The sequence below is a fragment of the Lissotriton vulgaris genome, chromosome 5, assembly GCF_964263255.1.
Source record: "Lissotriton vulgaris chromosome 5, aLisVul1.2, whole genome shotgun sequence".
Taxonomy (NCBI): domain Eukaryota; kingdom Metazoa; phylum Chordata; class Amphibia; order Caudata; family Salamandridae; genus Lissotriton; species Lissotriton vulgaris.
In genome coordinates this window covers 441,547,946-441,565,403 of record NC_141693.1, presented here as the reverse complement: position 1 = coordinate 441,565,403, position 17,458 = coordinate 441,547,946, and the positions used below count along the sequence as shown (strand labels likewise).

Here is a 17,458-nt window from a genome sequence, read left to right as displayed (position 1 = left end):
CTGACTGTGGAGGGCTGTACCGAATCTTGCTTGAACTCTTAATAAAAACGGTTTTGAAAAAAAAAAAAAAAGGTGGCCTCTGGTTCCCCCAGACTGCTGCCCCCCCCCCCCCCCCATGTCTTGCGAGAGGCCTTTACTGCCTGTCCAAAGCCGCCCCTGACAATTCTCAACAACTCCCTTCGACTCAGTCTGGTCCCCGACTCCTTTAAGACCGCCGAAGTGGTACCAATCCTAAAGAAGCCTAATGCCGATCAGTCTCTGATGAGTAACTTTCGTCCTATCTCCCTCCTTCCTTAGTAAAGTTTTGGAGGCCCGTGTCACTAACTTTTTGAGCTCCTTCATCGAACATACCCAGTTCCTTGATTCCCAACAGGCTGGTTTTAGACCCGCCCATTCGACTGAGTCAGTCATACTCTCAGTGATGGTGGAGCTGCGGAGAGGGGCGGACCTCAAGATTAGCCAGGCCTTGGTGCTCTTGGATTTGTCGGCTGCTTTTGACACGGTCGAACACGATATTCTGGTCGGCCGTGTCAGAGATGCCGGCATCCAGGGGCCAGCCCTTGAGTGGGTTCGCTCCTTTTTAAGCAATCGGCACAAGGCAGTTCGCCTCTCCCACTTTTCAGCGGATGAAGTTAAGTTGACATGTGATGTCCCTCAGGGTTCTTCCCTTTCTCCCCTCCTTTTTAATTTGTACCTCACTCCCCTTATTCGTTCTTTACGTGGAAGCAATGTCACCGCATTCAATTATGCGGATGAAATTCAGTTGGTTTTTGACATTGATTCCTCTGACCAATCCATTCACAACTTTCAACCCACCTTGTGCCTTATCAGTGATTGGATGGGAGAAAATCATCTAAAGCTCAACCCCGACAAGACCGAGTTGGTCTTGATCGGGGGCGTCTCCAATCCTCGGAGTTCCAACTTCTGGCCTTCGTGTCTTGGCTCTCCTTCTCGCCCTGTCGACTCTGCTAAGAGTCTGGGAGTTATTATTTGTAAGGACCTCTCGATGAAGCCCCATATTAATGCTGTGATCTCTTCTAGCTTTTTCTACCTTCGAAAGTTCCGCAAAATATCTTGCTTCCTCACTACAGAGGCCCTTACCCTGGCCCTTCTGGCACTCGTAATCTCCAGGATCGATTAAGCTAACTCCCTCTATGTCGGAATTCCTGCATACCAGCTGAACCGTTTGCAGCTTGTACAGAACCAGGCTGCAAGATTAATTTTTCATCAGCCCAGACACCACCATGTTCGTCCCCTGCTTAAAACCCTTCACTGGCTCCCGGTGGCCAAACGCTGTGAATTTAAATTAGGTTGCATCACCTTTAAAGCCTTGGCCCGGTTTTTATTTCTTCCCTCCTTCACCACTACCTCCCATCGCGCAACCTTCGTTCCTCCCATCTCGCCCTCCTCACGACTCCCACTTTTAATCGCAAAAAGCATGGTGGCCTCAGATTTTCGTTTCTCGCCCCCTCGCGCTGGAATGCACTCCCTCTGGAGCTGACTTACCACTTCTTATGCCCATTTTAGGTCCCTCCTGAAAACTTTCTTGTTCTGTAAAGCTTATGACTAAAAACTCCTTCTCTCTGTTACCTTGACTTCTGACAGTCCGTCCTCTTTTGCTCACAGCGCCATGAAACCGTTGGGTGTAAGTGCGCTTTACAAGAATTTTAACATAACATCGGACTTTGTTTAAATAAGTGTTTAGTTCAGTCCCTTGTTAATACATACTTAACACCCACCCACTGTGTGATGCATAAAGGTGCTGCAGAAATAGGTCAAAGTGCAAAGAAGCAGACACTTTATGCCTACATTTGTAGAGCATGTTGGTTATATGTATGTAAACATGGTGTTTAGGAACAGTTCTAAACAAAAAAACATAATATGTTGCTGTACACAAGTGCTCCCCCCTTTGGTTGCCTGGCCCAAGAACACTAACACATTGGTAAATAAGACACACACGTCACACTGAGTGCTATACCTGGTTCTTTATACGCTAAAGGAGCTCCTTGACAAACAGAGGGCTCATAATACTAGTTTATTCGCTACAGAGAGATACTCACCAGAATTAGGTTTAAGGGACTGACAGCACAGATATCAGAGTCACATCGATTGGTCACACTCCAATAGGAGATTAAGTCTGTCCCGGGTACATCGAGCTGTAATGGGCCTTTCTCACTTCATAAGAGACTAACATGCTTTGAGCAGGGATCAAGGCAAAGGCCATCCATGGACAAGAAGGCAGATCCCATCTGATCATTTCTCACTTATAGGCTTGGTAGCCACTAGTGGTCGCCTGACCTGTGGTGCCCACTTGCTGCCTGGGTTGCAAGTGGCTCTTCCTCATCTTGAGCTCATGCAGCTATAAAAAGTCGGCCTTGGAATCTACAGGTTGTGACACAGGATTCACATAGTGAATGGATTAGCACTTACGTATTGCAGAAAGCATCACATTCAAGCAGTTCTTGCCAGGCGAATCACTTTGCTACTCTTCCATGGGGTGTAGCAAGACCGAATGTCAACACTTCCACTCCGATCCCAGAGAGCCCATTCCTAACACTATCAGAAGCTCTTTGACAATTCACATTTCAGACACACAAGCCACACATTGAAGATGCTCACCCAATCAAGCACCGACAAGTGCTGTTGCTCACACCAAACTCTGAGCATACACATTACCTGCTGCACCATTCGGTTTCAACACCCTAAACTGTGCTCTTGTAGGCAATACACACATCACATTCATAGTCTGCAGATACACCTTCATTAATATCAGTATTAAACTGTGCTCCTGTAGGCAATACACACATTCATGGTATGCAGATACACCTTCATTAATATCAGTATCGATATCGATGAGGTCCCTACATGTTCGTGCAGCAATCACAGTTGACCTAATAACAGACTTGATGATCTTTAGTTAAAGGTCAATAAGAAATGAATACAATCTAACAGAAAGGTGATGTGATACCAAGATCTGCACACATTAAATGAAAGATGGTTATACAGCGTTCTAAAAATCAATGTGTAGATCATGTGCTAACAATTTTCAAATCACTGAAAGCAGATATATCAACACTAGAAAAAGAACATCTCCAAAAGTAAACTACTTGAAATCAAGTCAGTGAGAGTTAAAATGAAGACATGAAAAAACGGATGTGAGGCTCAAGTCTAATTGGAATTTAAAGAGGTTGCTACCTTTAACGTTTTGTAGTAAATGGCTCTCTTGATTTCCAGAGGACATAGATTTTGTTCCTTTGCTGACCGAGCCCAGTTCACATACCGCAACCAGCTCCCTTTCTTTGGATCAGTAGCATCAATGCACATCCATCCCAGGTTTGGGTAATATACCTAATAGAAGATCATGGAAATTACTTTCAATAAACAAATGCATACAATTAACATTTGTCATCCAGAACAAATGTACATTTAACATGAAAGCACAGTTTTACCACACATCATTAAAATAGTTTAAGAGTACAAGCAGGACCAAAGCAACACTATCAGACAATTTACATATCTTTGAAAGTGATTTTATCAGTTGATTTGTTTTCATTGGTTGCTCGTTTCTGAAGAGATGAACAAGAAAACATAATTGCAGCTTAGCTTTCTTTGCTGATGCCATCAAAGGCAGTATGTTTAAGACATCTGCTTTTGTGTTTAAGGTATAAGGACAGATAATGCGTGAAAGCAAAAGTTACATTTTCAGTTTAAAGGCACAATGTCCAACATCGCAAATCATCACCGAGTCATGATTGTTATAGAGTTAATTTTTGGTTGGCACTGGAGTAGTTACAGAGGCCGAGATTGCCTGGCCAGAGGCTGGAAGCTTTTTTGATGTGAACATTACATGCAAGTGAATGTTCCTTGAAACTTTCAATCTCACTAGTAAAGGCGAACTAGAACCCTGTTATTGTTTAAATCACTAGTGTAATTCGATATATTTATTTGATAAAATTCGAATATCAACTCAAATCATATAAAAAAAAAAAAGAATGACGGTCGTATACGCTCAAATATTGATTGGGTTGAGACAAGAGTTCAAGTAAACTTGACTTTTGTAAAGAAAAACAATACAGATGGCAGAAAAGGCTCCGGCGGCTAGAAGGGTTTCTAGAACTTGTGTACATTTCATGTGTGAATGGACGACATAAATTCTGTGCTTGTTTACCTGTCCCTCCTCTAATGGTACTTAATGGGGCACACTCAGTACTGCTGAGCAGATAGAGCTCAGACTACCAGCCTCAAGGAATAGAAAAAGAAATGCTATTCAAATAGAAAGCAAGACTGGAGCCACTCGAGGTCCAAGGTCAGACAATCAAATTACAGATGAATTATCAACCTGTGAGCATTCAATAGATCCCGGAGAATCAGCACGACTGCACTCAGTGTTTCTGAACCTTCCCAATATTCACTCCAAAACCGTTGTATGCTTCCATGCTTAAGTGCTGTGCCAGACTCATGCCATCTAGAGTTGTGTCCATCTTCAGGCATGACTATAATTAATGATGAGTGTCAGGGCTATAAAAATAATGGTCATTATTGCTTGGCCCATTTTCCTAACTACTTTCAGAAGTAGAGGCATAAGAAGGCAAGCACACCAAAAGGTCACCGACATAGGATCTCCTTGGGTCTCTGGGTTTTGCACCTGGAGGGGAGGTGTTTACATTTTGGATCTTTTTGACGCAAGTGTGTTGATGTTTGCAGAACCCGATTTGTTAAACCATCACTGCAGAACTGCATAATTAATTTACCACTTGTGCATTTCTTGGTTCTTCCTGCTTAACAAATCTGTAGAGTTTTAAATACCATTGGCATTTGCTTCGACAGGATTCTGTGCGCCTGTTCTCTGCTCAATTCCAGATTTACTATACTACCGTTGAAAAACGAGGGGGTATGTGCGACTCCCAGTGCCTACCTACAAGTATCAGGGGCACAACTAGACCAGAACGTTGGGGGGTGTGCGGGGGGGGGGGGTTTAACACTCCCAGCCAGGGCTGGCCCTAGAACTGGTCACACACGGTGCAGCAACATTTATTTTTGAAGCCCCCTCCCCCATTTCCTTTCCATGAATTCCCTCAGTACCACTCACCAACAATGCACCTCATCTCTCTATAGCACCTTTCTGACAAACCTTAGATTTTTTTTATAACGCTACTCATAGTACACTCAAACATTTCTGTGATCTGCTTGGTACACATTCTTTGTATCAGGCACATTAATCCTCTGCACTGTGTGGGTGGCAGGAGTGCTCATGTAAGTGCACAGTGAGTGATGAATTAGTGTGAGAGTAGGGTAAGAGGAGTGACTGCAGGGTGAGTGAGGTGACCATATGGTGCGGATGCAAGTGCAGGGTTGATGGGCTTGTTTGAGTGAGACTGCAGATTGAGCAGTGAGGGGGACATGTGGGTGAAGCGTCACATGAGTGCGGGTGAGTAGTGTGTTCGTATGACTACAGGGTGAACAGCTCAAGTGCATTGTGTGTGCAGAGTGATCGCAGTGAGTGCAGAGTGAGCGGGTGAATAGTATGAGTGCATGGTGATCAGTGTGAGTGCATTGTGATCGCTGTGAGTGCAGGGTGAATGTGAAAGTGAAAGGCGAGAATGAGGAGTGAGTTGTCTTAATGCAGTGTGCATCCCCGGACACTTGAAGTAACTCAGCATGCTACTGACGGTGGTATAGAGTTTCAGATATAAGTTAACTATTGCTATTATGCAGGACATTAAGTGGGATGAAAAAACTGGGGAGTGTAGGAGCTGCGTTTCGGCTGCAGTAACACCCCCACTTTTTGCGAGATTTCTGATGCACTTTGACTTGATGTGCCCTGGTTCCCCCGCAATCAGGTGCCCAGGGCCTGCGTTCTTTCCCAAAACTGTACCTTTGAACCATCAAATGGCACCTCTCTGGCCACATGCAAGTCTCTTGTAAAAGGTACCATGAGTACCAAGGTAACTGACCACGGAAGGCCTCTAAGGGCTGCAACACACATTTTATCACCCATAGTAGGTCCTGTACCTTAAACACACACTACCATTGCAGGCTACATGTTTTGGTGCAGAGAAAAGTGAAGAGTTGACATGGCACACATTCCTGTGTGGCATGCCTGCAACCCACTGCCTACGGTATAGGTAAGACACCCCTCTGGCTGGGTACACAATACCATTAGTGAGGGTACAGGTACATGAGCAATGTACCCCTATAGTGTCAAAGTACATTTTTAGATATTGTAAGTGCAGTAAAGCCATAAAGAGTATAAGGTCTGGGAGTTTGTCATTACGAACTCCACAGCACCATAATGGCATTACTGAATGCTGAGAAGTTTGGTAGAAAACGTCTCAGCATAACAAATCCATACTGATGCCAGTGTGGGATTTGTTATACAATGCACTCAAAGGGCATCTTAGAGATGCCCCCTGAAAAACGACCATCCTCTGGTGGGTGCCCTGACTGGTACACACCAGCCTACCACCACAAGACATGTTTCTGGACCCCTGGGGTGGGAGCCTTAGCTCCCTGAGCGCAGAAACAAAGCCTTTCTTGGGCAGAGGTGGTCACAACTCCCCAGGCCAGGAAGAGCCATCTGTGGCAGGGGAGCTTCAAAGGCCTTGCTGCCTTCGTAACGAATCCCCCTGCCTCTCCAGCTATCAAGAGCAAGGTCCCCTTCCTGTCTCCTCTCCTTTTCTATGGGAAGACACGCGGGAAAAATTAGCAATACCCAGAAAGTGTGCCCACCTCTGCCAATCTTACCCTTCAGGTGGGGGAGGCGAGGTGAAGCCTACTCTTCAGTGCTCGCCATCTTGCAGAAGGCAGGCACTCTCCAAACAGGATTAGGGATTGTGCCCACTCACCCATCCAGGATGAACACACCAAGGGTGTAGTCACCCTAAGGTCAGTGACCCATTGGCTACTGACCTCGAGACCCCTAAAACATCCCCTAAATTCTGAACCAAGAAGACAGATTTCCGCAACCTAAGAAGGACGAAAGAAGATGCCCAGCAGAGGCGACTGCAGAGAAGAACTGACTTGGCCCCAGCCCTACTGGCCCGTTTGCACTTTCCAGAGATCCTGCACCAAATGTCGCCTTGTCCTTCAGCCAGTGACCTCCAGAACCCCTGGGAGGACTGACTGCCTTCCACAAAGACCGGATCTCCTGTGAACAGCAGCTCGTTCAAAAGAAACTCCCAAGATAGACTGAGCCTGCGGAGGACAAATAAGCCCGATGTCTGGAACCACCACTGCACCCAATGCCTATGGCCTGAATATAGGTGGCTCACCGGTCCCAGCACGGTCCACAGCACTCCAGAGTCCGAGCCAACTGTGGGTTGACCCCTCCAAGACTCCCTGATGTCGCCTGCAGCCTCTGCACGGAGACCCCCCCCCAAACCGCGAGTGGCCCAGTAAGGTGAAATCAGACCTCAAAATACCCCCTTGCATCCAGCCACCCTGCGCCCTGGAGAAAAGAACCTGATGTGCACCTATGTCTCGAGCACTCAAACTTACCTGCCCAGCTGTTGGTTCCGCTTGGAAGTCTTCCTGGACCGAGCCTGCAGCCAAAAACCAAAACAGGCAATCCCCATTAAAAACAACGGGGCACCAGACGCAAAAAAAGCACCAGGCCGTCCGTGCCGCTGTGGGTGCACCTTGTGTGCTAACTCGGACCACCTTTTGCCCTGAGCTGAACACCAGGAGCTTTTTGCTCCCACAACCCTGTGGCCTGCTTGTGAGCTGCCATCAACCAGAGGCCCCACCCCAAATTGGATAACATTGGGCCTTAGCATTATGCACCCAACCGCCCTAGTGCCGCTGAAGGCAAATAGAGAGTAAGGTGCTATGTACTTTTACCTCTGCCTACCAATGGGGTTCCACTGGACTCTGCACACTATACCTCATTTTGGTATAGTATATACAGAGCCAGGCCAATGGGCATTGCGCGCCATACAAGCAGTGCATTGGTTGCTTGTGCAAATCAGCACCACTTTATGTGATAGGAATTTCTGAAGCGTCACAGCTACTCTTTTCAATTCTAGGGCACTGGATGTGGAATTGAGCTCCTCTTAAAGTCCATCTGCCCTTAACTGCCAAGTCTTGCATATGTGCTACCCATGTAGTTTGTGATGCATCTTCAGTAGTGGTTACAAGATGTTGTTGTACTGCTCAGCCATAGGATGTGACGTTTCCACCACTGTAGTTTGCGTTCAACTTTTGCTGTCACCAATACTAGATCATCTCAAGATCAGGTCACCTGTGACCACTGTTCCCAATAACCTGCGCGCCCAGGCGTGCGAGCATTGAAGGCTCCCCAAGCGCGCAGTGCTCATTATTTAGCGCGCACATCCTGAGACTGTTCGCGCCGCCGCTTTTAAAATGTTCGGGCCGCGAAAACCCGGCATTTTCTGTTTGCTGGAGACAAGAAGATCACAACGGAATGGCAGATAAGTGGGTTTTGGGAGGGCGTACGTTTACGTGCAAATGGCCCTTGCACTTGCTGCATTCCTTTCCTTACAGTGCACCGCTGCGGGGCTGATTGTGGGCCATTGAGTTAATATTCAATGTTAATTGCAGCCCGTGTGCGCTGCAATTAACATTGAATACTAACTCAAAGGCCCACAATCAGCCCCGCAGCTGTGCACTGTTAAGAAAAGAAAAACCGAGTTTCAAAAACGACGTGTGTTTTAGCTCAGGCCGTGTTTGACACTGTGCTTTTCTTTTCTTAACAGTGCACAGCTGCGGGGCTGATTGTGGGCCTATGAGTTAGTATTCAATGTTAATTGCAGCGCACACGGGCTGCAATTAACATTGAATATTAACTCAATGGCCCACAATCAGCCCCTTAGCGGTGCACTGTTGAGAAAGCTCAATTTTCTTTCTTTTTTTTTTTTTAATAAAGCCAAATTGCACACCATTGAACTTCACGACTTTGCACAGCTCCACTTTCACATTGTCAGATTACTTTATACTTTTATGTCACTATGATCGCACTCAGTAAGACTTCTATGGGTGGAGCACATTACAGTTGCCCAGAAACTACTTGAGGAAATGTGGGGGCCGAAATTAACAATTACGGCGGGTATCGCTCCATCAATGTCAGTAAATTGTTATATTTAGTCTGTAGATTTGAGAATAAACTAGAGGGCATGCAACTATCAGATCAAAGCTGCAGGTTTTCCCCAATATTGAGGACTATTAGTAAATGCGAGCGAGGAAGTGCAAAGTCAGGAGAGTAGGGACAGGCTCAGGGGCTGCTAGAGTGAGCGTTTCATACACCCCAGACCCTCTAACCTTAGGCTCCATTCTGAAAAGCCAGTGATTTCACAAGGTGCATTCCCGCAGACAGTAGAATCGGCCTCGGTATTCTCACACCTGGGCATTTGGGGTGCACTGAATACTGGGCCATGTGAAGTCAGTCAAAGCCATACTCCACAGGTTTTTAGTTTTCCTTAGAGACATTTGACACTATATTTTGTAGCATGTCTACAACAGTGTGTCTTTCAGAGCACATACACCAGGTCATAAGATTATAAATGTGTATGTACATGCCAGTACAGATGCATGTGCCATTCGTACACATCTCACGGATCAATATGTTAGATCATGAAATGGAAAGGCAATATTGTTAACTGTTAACTCAGGGAGCCCATTAAATCTAAACACGTATCTGAAAATACATTTTATAATGCTATGCAATGGCACAGTATCCCCGGTGTTCAGGCATGCAGAGGAACACACATGACCACTCAAGAACAGTAGAAGTAAACTTACAGATAACCCTGAGACAGAAAAAAGATAAGCTAATAGGTGAATAAAGACTAACATTCAACAAACTTTCGCTATCCTGTTATCCTGTACTTTGGCATCATCAGGTCATTAATGGACTCACCCTTAGCTGCTCAGGCCCTGGCGGACGCCCTTGACACCCTGTCTAACCGACTGCATCTGGATTTGTTTTAGAAGCATTACAGCAGCGACGGGGTGGTGTGCGGCCTTACAGACTGAAGGTCGACGAGGACAGGGAACAGCAGTGGGACGAGCAGCTGAGGTGCTCCAGCCCTAAAGGCTGTGGGCAGAGGCTCGAGAGGTGTGGATAACGGAGTGGACCTGCTGTGGGGTGGTTCTGCCACCGGAAGGTGCGCCGCCTTGCCTACCTTCCCCGCCTGAAGCTGGTGGAGACGCCTGGGGGGTGACTTGGAGGCGTGATGGGGCACCAGAGAGCCCCTGCCGAGAGGTGAGCGGGGGCTAGCAATAATCCAAGCCGGAACCTACATAATGTTTGTGCTGCCCCCGGGCCGTTATTTCGTGGCCGATGGAGGGCCTGGCTGAAGACCGGAGCAGAGGGGGCCGGGGACGGCCCGGTCACAGGAGTTGCTGGGCCCTTGATGGAGGCACTGACCTGCCTGACTCAGCCGGCGGTGCATACTTCGATGGGCAAGTGAATGGCGGCGCTACTCCGGTGGCTGTGGACAGTTCCCTGACCTGCCTTGTGAGGTCGGGCCGCGGCGTGTCTGCAGTATCTTCTCCCTCTGGGCTACAGTCACGCCAGGGGAACAAAGCTTGTTCCTACAGGACAATCCCTGGTCTGGGTTGCCCAGAGATTTGGAGACAGCACTCTTGGGGGCCCGTGAGTGGCAGAGAGCCAGACATTTGTAAAACTAGCGCACAGCTGTAAGGAAAGCGGATAAAAAAAAAAAGAAAAAGCCTGTGAGTGGTGCGCGCGCCACTGCGAGCCATGGCCTATTGAAGCGCGTAATAGACACCAATAGGCCATAGGCGGAGCAAAGGCGCCCGCTTGTGGCCTATTGCATGTAGTCTCATTAAAAGACGCACACACACAGTTGTTTAATCAGGTAAATGGTTCAAGCCCCCCACATATAAAGCTATGACATCCAACAGGTTCATCACCTCAACTTCCGCAACACTTGCATCTCCTTCTTGCTACGAATAAGCACATACCTCTGGCAATCAATCAGGATTCACAAAGCGTGAATAATCACCAGATAGGGTTTACAGGCACTTGCGGGTCCCGGGGGATTATTCGAACAGCCAGGTCTTGAGGGCCATTCAGAATACCGGAAGTGAGGTGATGTTCTGGAGGTGCGTGGGAAAAATGTTCCAGGTCTTTGCTTCAATGTAGGAGAATGCGAGTCCTCCACTTCTGCTTCTGTAGATGCGGGGAGTATGGGCAAGTGAAAGGGAGGTGGAGCAGAGTATTCTCATAGTTTGTGAAAGTTCAGGCGGCGATTAATGTAGGCGGGTCCTTGGTTGGGTAAAGCCTTGTGTGTGTGGGTCAGCAGCTTGAATATGCATCTTTTCTGTATGTGGAGCCAGTGGAGTTGCCGGAGATGGGATGTGAGTTTGTCGGGGAAGGCTGAGGAAGAGTCTGGCTGCAGCTTTCTGTATGGTCTGAAGCCTCCGTAGGAAGTGTGCGCCGATTCCTACTTAGAGGGCGTTGCTGTAGTCCAGTCGGCTGATAAGGGCTTGTGTAACGGTGCATCTTGTGTGTAGGGGTAGTCACTTGAAGATCTTACGTAGCATGCGCAGAGTGAGGAAGCAGGCAAAGGAGACGGCTGGGATCTGAGCACTCAAAGTTCTTTAGTAGCTGATGGTGTCTAACATGGGATTAGGGGTACTGATGCTGAATCACAAACTGTGGATGAATAATTAACTGAGCATTGCTGGAAAGTATACATCATAAGTGAGCAACAAGCACGGACTGCATATGGTCTACGGATTTTATGGCAAAAGCAGAGAACTGTCACTTGATAATCCTTACAACCTACCACAGACCTAAAATACTATCAGTGTGCAAGATGCATTGGCAAGTGAACGTAAGAAGGATGAGTGCTGACACAGGGGGGCCTTATTGAAGAAGAAGAATGAGCTCTTGAAAAGTTTTCATGTTTAACTGCAGGGTGCACACATTGTGATTCACTTTGTAGATCCAAAACCAGGCTTAAAATGCCATCCCTTTTGGGATGAGAAAATTACAGATTACACTCCATGCCTCCATTCAGATGGTGGCAATAGTTCCTTCTTCATTTTTTTTTTACCAGTGATGCAACTTCCTCCAAACAGTGCACAAACGTTCTTTGTTGATTTTGTCTGTTCTTGATGGGAGGAAGAAGAATTTCCATATGAATGCTATACCCACATACAGTAATGTTTTTCCCTTGTGCAGGAGTTTATTGTTTTGAGGTCACGTCTTCCCATTGTCGAGGGGAAAACCTAATTATTTCCTGAAAAGTTGTCTTAAGGCCACTATAAAGGTGAGCGGGGTCATTGCTACTGCGTATTTAGGGTCAAAGACTCTGCATCTTGTGTTGCCACAATACGTCCCTCTGGTTCACTGCTGGGAACCCTGGCATTGGGTTTGTGAAAACTGCAATGGCCTTCATAGGTTGGCCACTGTGCCGCTGCAGGTAATCTTCTGTGTATTTTTCTAAACAAAGGTTGCCCGTTGAATGTAGTCTTTATGAAGATTGCAACAGTTCTACTGAGGCAGAATTTAAAAGGGATATTATCCCAGATCTATCTCTGTTCTCCTCCCACTTCAATGAGTCATTTTGATTTGACAGAGGTGCTCTGGTGCAGGATCGCAGAAGCAACTTATAACAAGCATTGGTAACCAAGAGGTCTACCAGTGTTTATTGCAGTTATTGCACAGCTATATTTACTGTTCCAAGAAAACCTAAGCACTGCCTTTAAATGGTCAGTTATCTTCAAACATTAAACCAATGATAAAGAGCTGGAAGACACTTCAGAGCTCTTAGTGATGCTCACATATTCACGGTAGTTTAGTCTGCCCTGTTCCCATGATGCACTGGGCCAGGGACAGACTGATTTGCATATAGCCAGGTTCTGAGCTGGGATGGTGCAGTGAGATAAATAACGGTGATGGATCAAGCCCTGATCTTTGGACTGGGTAAGAGTGGTCTGCTTAATTCAGACACTCTGTTCATCACCACCCCCTTTTCTGAATCGTTTTTGGCCACTATAGGTGTGGCAGGGTATACTCAGACATGAGTCCCTTTCTCACTGCACCATCAGGATTCAAGCAAGCCGGGCCGAAGATGGCTGAAATGCCAGAAACCGGTCCCCGGTAGCTTGTCTCCTTTCTGGTGAAGAATTGGCTTGGTAGTTTAGTCTGCCCTGTTCCCATGATGCACTGGGCCAGGGACAGACTGATTTGCATATAGCCAGGTTCTGAGCTGGGATGGTGCAGTGAGATAAATAACGTTGGTGGATCAAGCCCTGATCTTTGGACTGGGTAAGAGTGGTCTGCTTAATTCAGACACTCTGTTCATCACCACCCCCTTTTCTGAATCGTTTTTGGCCACTATAGGTGTGGCAGGGTATACTCAGACATGAGTCCCTTTCTCACTGCACCATCAGGATTCAAGCAAGCCGGGCCGAAGACAGCTGAAATGCCAGAAACCGGTCCCCGGTAGCTTGTCTCCTTTCTGGTGAAGAATTGGCTTGGTAGTTTAGTCTGCCCTGTTCCCATGATGCACTGGGCCAGGGACAGACTGATTTGCATAAAGCCAGGTTCTGAGCTGGGATGGTGCAGTGAGATAAATAACGGTGATGGATCAAGCCCTGATCTTTGGACTGGGTAAGAGTGGTCTGCTTAATGCAGACACTCTGTTCATCACCACCCCCTTTTCTGAATCGTACATATTCACGGAAGGCCATCTTTGAATAATAATAATAATTATAAAAACATTTATTAAGCGCCTGAATACACTAGAACAGTGCGTCTCTGCGCTAGGATGCATTCCCACCTAAAATAAGCATATAGATCACCACCTACACCGGGAAAAGGAGACAAGGGGAGGGGAAGCGCTAGGAAGATATTAGGCTACAGGGAACAGATAGGTCTTGAGTTTCTGTTGGAACCTTGTTTCCGACGGTTCCATACGGAGCTCAACCGGAAGATCATTCCACTGCTTACTTGCCAAGAACCTGAAAGAGCGCCCACCCATCCGTGATTTGTATAGGAGGGGGAACAAGAACTGCATACTGCCCATAAATCTAAAAAGACGTTTCGGGCGGTATATGGTAATTAGCCTATGAAGATGCATCGGGCCCTCGCCATGTGCAATCTGATGACTTATGTACATGGTCTTAAACCGAATGCGTTCTCTCACGGGGAGCCAGTGCAAGGTCTGTAACGCACACTTCCCCGAGGACTTCCTAGGCAGCTTTAAAACCAACCTGGCCGCCGCGTTTATTGTAGCTGGTTCAGGCCCTTATTGCTAAGGCCACACAGCAGGGAATTCCCGTAGTCTAGATGGGATGTGACCAAGGCATGCACTAATGTTTTTCTAGCTGTGATAGGTAGGAGATGCACAAGTTACTACTTGTGTAACGATATATCTGTAAGAGACATTAGTTAGTGATAGATTCCTTACCTTAGAATATCCCCAGCGTCAGACTGGATCCGGAAATGTTTGCGTAGCAGTACCCTTGCGCGTCGGTAGGCGTCGTCTGCGGCTCCGCGTCCGTGCCGTGATGACGTCGGAGTACTTAGATGCCGCCTCCGCGTGCTGACGTCAGTTCTTAGCCACAGCTTTTCCACGCCAGAAGCGCTGAGCCGTGTTAAAAACCAACACTGGTGCCATTGAAACTAGGGCCCTGAAAGGGGATGACCTTAACCCTAGATATCGGTTCGCAGAACGGGGAGGATGGGTGGGTCGATAAGGAATCCATCACTAATTAATGTCTCTTAAAGATCTATCGTTACACAAGCAGTAACTTGTGCATCTGAAAGAGACACGTTAGTGATAGATTCCTTACCTTAGAATAGATACCCCAGCAATACCAACCCCAGTGGTGGGTCTGCGAACCAATAATCACACCAGAAAGTCCTGGAGGACGGAACGGCCAAAGAAGCCATCCCTCCGGACTTGACTGTCCAGGCAATAGTGTCTTGCAAACCTGTGCAGCGAGGCCCACGTAGCTGCCTGGCAAATGTCCTGCAAGGGCACTCCCCGGCCCAGGGCAGTAGTTGTCGCCGTGGCTCGGGTGGAGTGAGCCCGCAATCCAACAGGGGGCACCTTTCTAGCCAAGGAGTAGCATGCCTGGATACACAAGATGATCCATCGGGAGATGGTCCTCTTATGTACCGCCTTCCCCTTCTTAGCGCCCACATAGCCAACAAAGAGTTGGTCATCCACTCGGAACTGGCGTGTGCGATCCAAGTAGAATGAGAGCGCACGTTTTGGGTCCAGACGGTGGAGCCGCTCTTCCTCTTTAGAGGGGTGCGGTGGCGGAAAGAATGTTGGCAAAGTGATGGACTGCCCGATGTGGAAGGCTGTGACAACCTTGGGCAGGAAAGACGGCTTAGTACGCCAACACAACCTTGTCCGGATGGACAGAAAGGAAAGGAGGAGTACAAGAGAGGGCCTGGAGCTCACTCACTCTCCTGGCAGAGGTGATGGCAACCAGGAAAGCAGTCTTCAGTGTAAGAAGGCGGAGAGGACAGTTGTGAAGTGGCTGAAAGGGAGCGCACATCAGAAATGTAAGTACAAGGTTCAAGTCCCACTGAGGCATCACAAACGGAACAAGTGGAAATGTGTGAGTGATGCCTTTTAGGAATCGATTTACAATAGGGGACTTGAACAAAGATGGTTGATCAGGCAGAAAGATAGCCCTTGATAGTGCGAAGAGCAGAGCCCTGCTGGCCAAGAGAAAGAAGGAAGAGAAGAACCTCAGAAAGAGGGGCAGAGAGAGGATCCACAGCCTTTGCTGTGCACCATGCCACAAATCTGTTCCACCTGCAGGCGTATACCGACTTTGTGGAGCGACGCCTGGCTGCCAGAATGATGTTACAGACTTCAGGAGGGAAATCAAATGGGCTCAACTGTCGCCGCTCAATCTCCAAGCATGGAGGTGGAGACTGGACAGGTTCGGGTGGAGGACCGTCCCCTGCTGCTACGACAGAAAGTCCTCCTGAAGAGGCAGACGAACCGGGGGATCGACTGACATACTGAGTAGCTCTGGATACCAGTACCTACGTGCCCAGTCCGGAGCCACAAGGATGACTTGGGCCCGGTCGCGCTTGATCTTCTTCAGCACTCTGGGCAGAAGTGGTATAGGCGGAAAGGCGTACAACAGACCGCAACCCCACTCGCGACGAAAAGCGTCTCCGAGCGAGTGCTGCCTTGGAAATTCCAACGCGCAGAACTGATGACATTGCGCGTTCTCTTCGGTGGCGAATAGATCTAACCAAGGCTCTCCCCACTGCAGAAAGAGACCTTGCGCCAGCCATTCGTGATCCATCATGCACCGGTGGCTGAATTTGTCCGCCCTGGCATTCAGAGAACCTGCCAGGTGTTGAACCACCAGGGTCACGCCCTGATGTTCCAGCCATTGCCAGAGGCGCAGAGCCTCCTGGCATAGGGTCCACGACCCCACCCGCCCTGTTTGTTGCAGTACCACATGGCGGTGGTGTTGTCCATGAACACCTGCACTACACTCCCTCGGACAGAGGGGAGGAATGCCTTCAGAGCTAGACGAATCGCCCGCAGCTCCAAAAGGTTGATATGGAGCCGGGACTCCGCCGGAGACCAGAGGCCTCTGATCTCCGCCTCTCATGTGGCCTCCCCAGCCCTGGAGGGACGCGTCCGTCACAACTACGTACTCCGGTTGAGGAAGGGAGAGGGATCTGCCGCTGACCCAATCGTGGTCCGTGAGCCACCACTGCAGCTGTCTCGCAGTGCCCTCCGAGATCAGGACGTGGTAGAACAGGTTGCCCTGATGCTGGGCCCACTGAAACTTCAGGTCCCACTGCAGAGCCCGCATCCGCCACCTGGCGTGATGCACCAGTAGGATGCAGGAGGCCATCAGCCCCAGAAGCCGCAGCGTCAACCTGACCGAGATCCGGGATAAAGGCTGAAAGAGTGGGATGAGAGCCTGAATATCCCGGACACGCTGTTCTGGCGGATAAACCCGAAACCGCACAGAGTCTAGAACCGCTCCGATGAAGAGGAGCTTCTGAGAGGGGCACAGGTGTGACTTCGGCACATTGATGGAGAACCCCAGCTGGTGCAGGAGATCCGCCGTAGTCTGGAGGTGGCTGACGACTGTCTGGGGCGAGCCCGCCTTCAACAACCAGTCGTCGAGGTAGGGGAAGACTGAAACCCCTAACCTGCGCAGATGAGCTGCGACCACCGCCATCACCTTTGTGAACACCCGTGGGGCGCTGGTAAGGCCGAAGGGGAGCACGGTGTACTGAAAGTGCTTGTGGCCAACCGTGAACCGCAGGTAGCGCCGGTGGGCCGGCAGGACAGGAATGTGAAAGTAAGCGTCCTGCAAGTCCAACGCTACCATCCAGTCTCCTGGGTCCAGGGCAGCTACAACCTGAGCCAGTGTCAGCATCTTGAACTTCTCATTCCGGAGGAGGCCGTTGACGTTCCGTAGGTCCAAGATAGGGCGTAGGCCCCCTTTGCCCTTCTTGGGTACCAGA

At 48.5% G+C, this 17,458-nt stretch overlaps 1 protein-coding gene across 3 annotated transcripts in view; it reads right to left on the bottom strand.

The window, feature by feature from the left end:
* The window catches only part of PRDM2 (PR/SET domain 2), a 434,311-nt gene that overhangs the window by 212,172 nt on the left and 204,681 nt on the right, over window positions 1-17,458 (bottom strand). For all 3 annotated transcript variants that reach the window (XM_086921861.1, XM_086921863.1, XM_086921862.1), the window contains one exon: window positions 3,196-3,348. In XM_086921861.1, coding sequence (XP_086777987.1) covers window positions 3,196-3,348 — 153 coding nt within the window. The remainder of the gene's footprint in view (window positions 1-3,195; window positions 3,349-17,458) is intronic.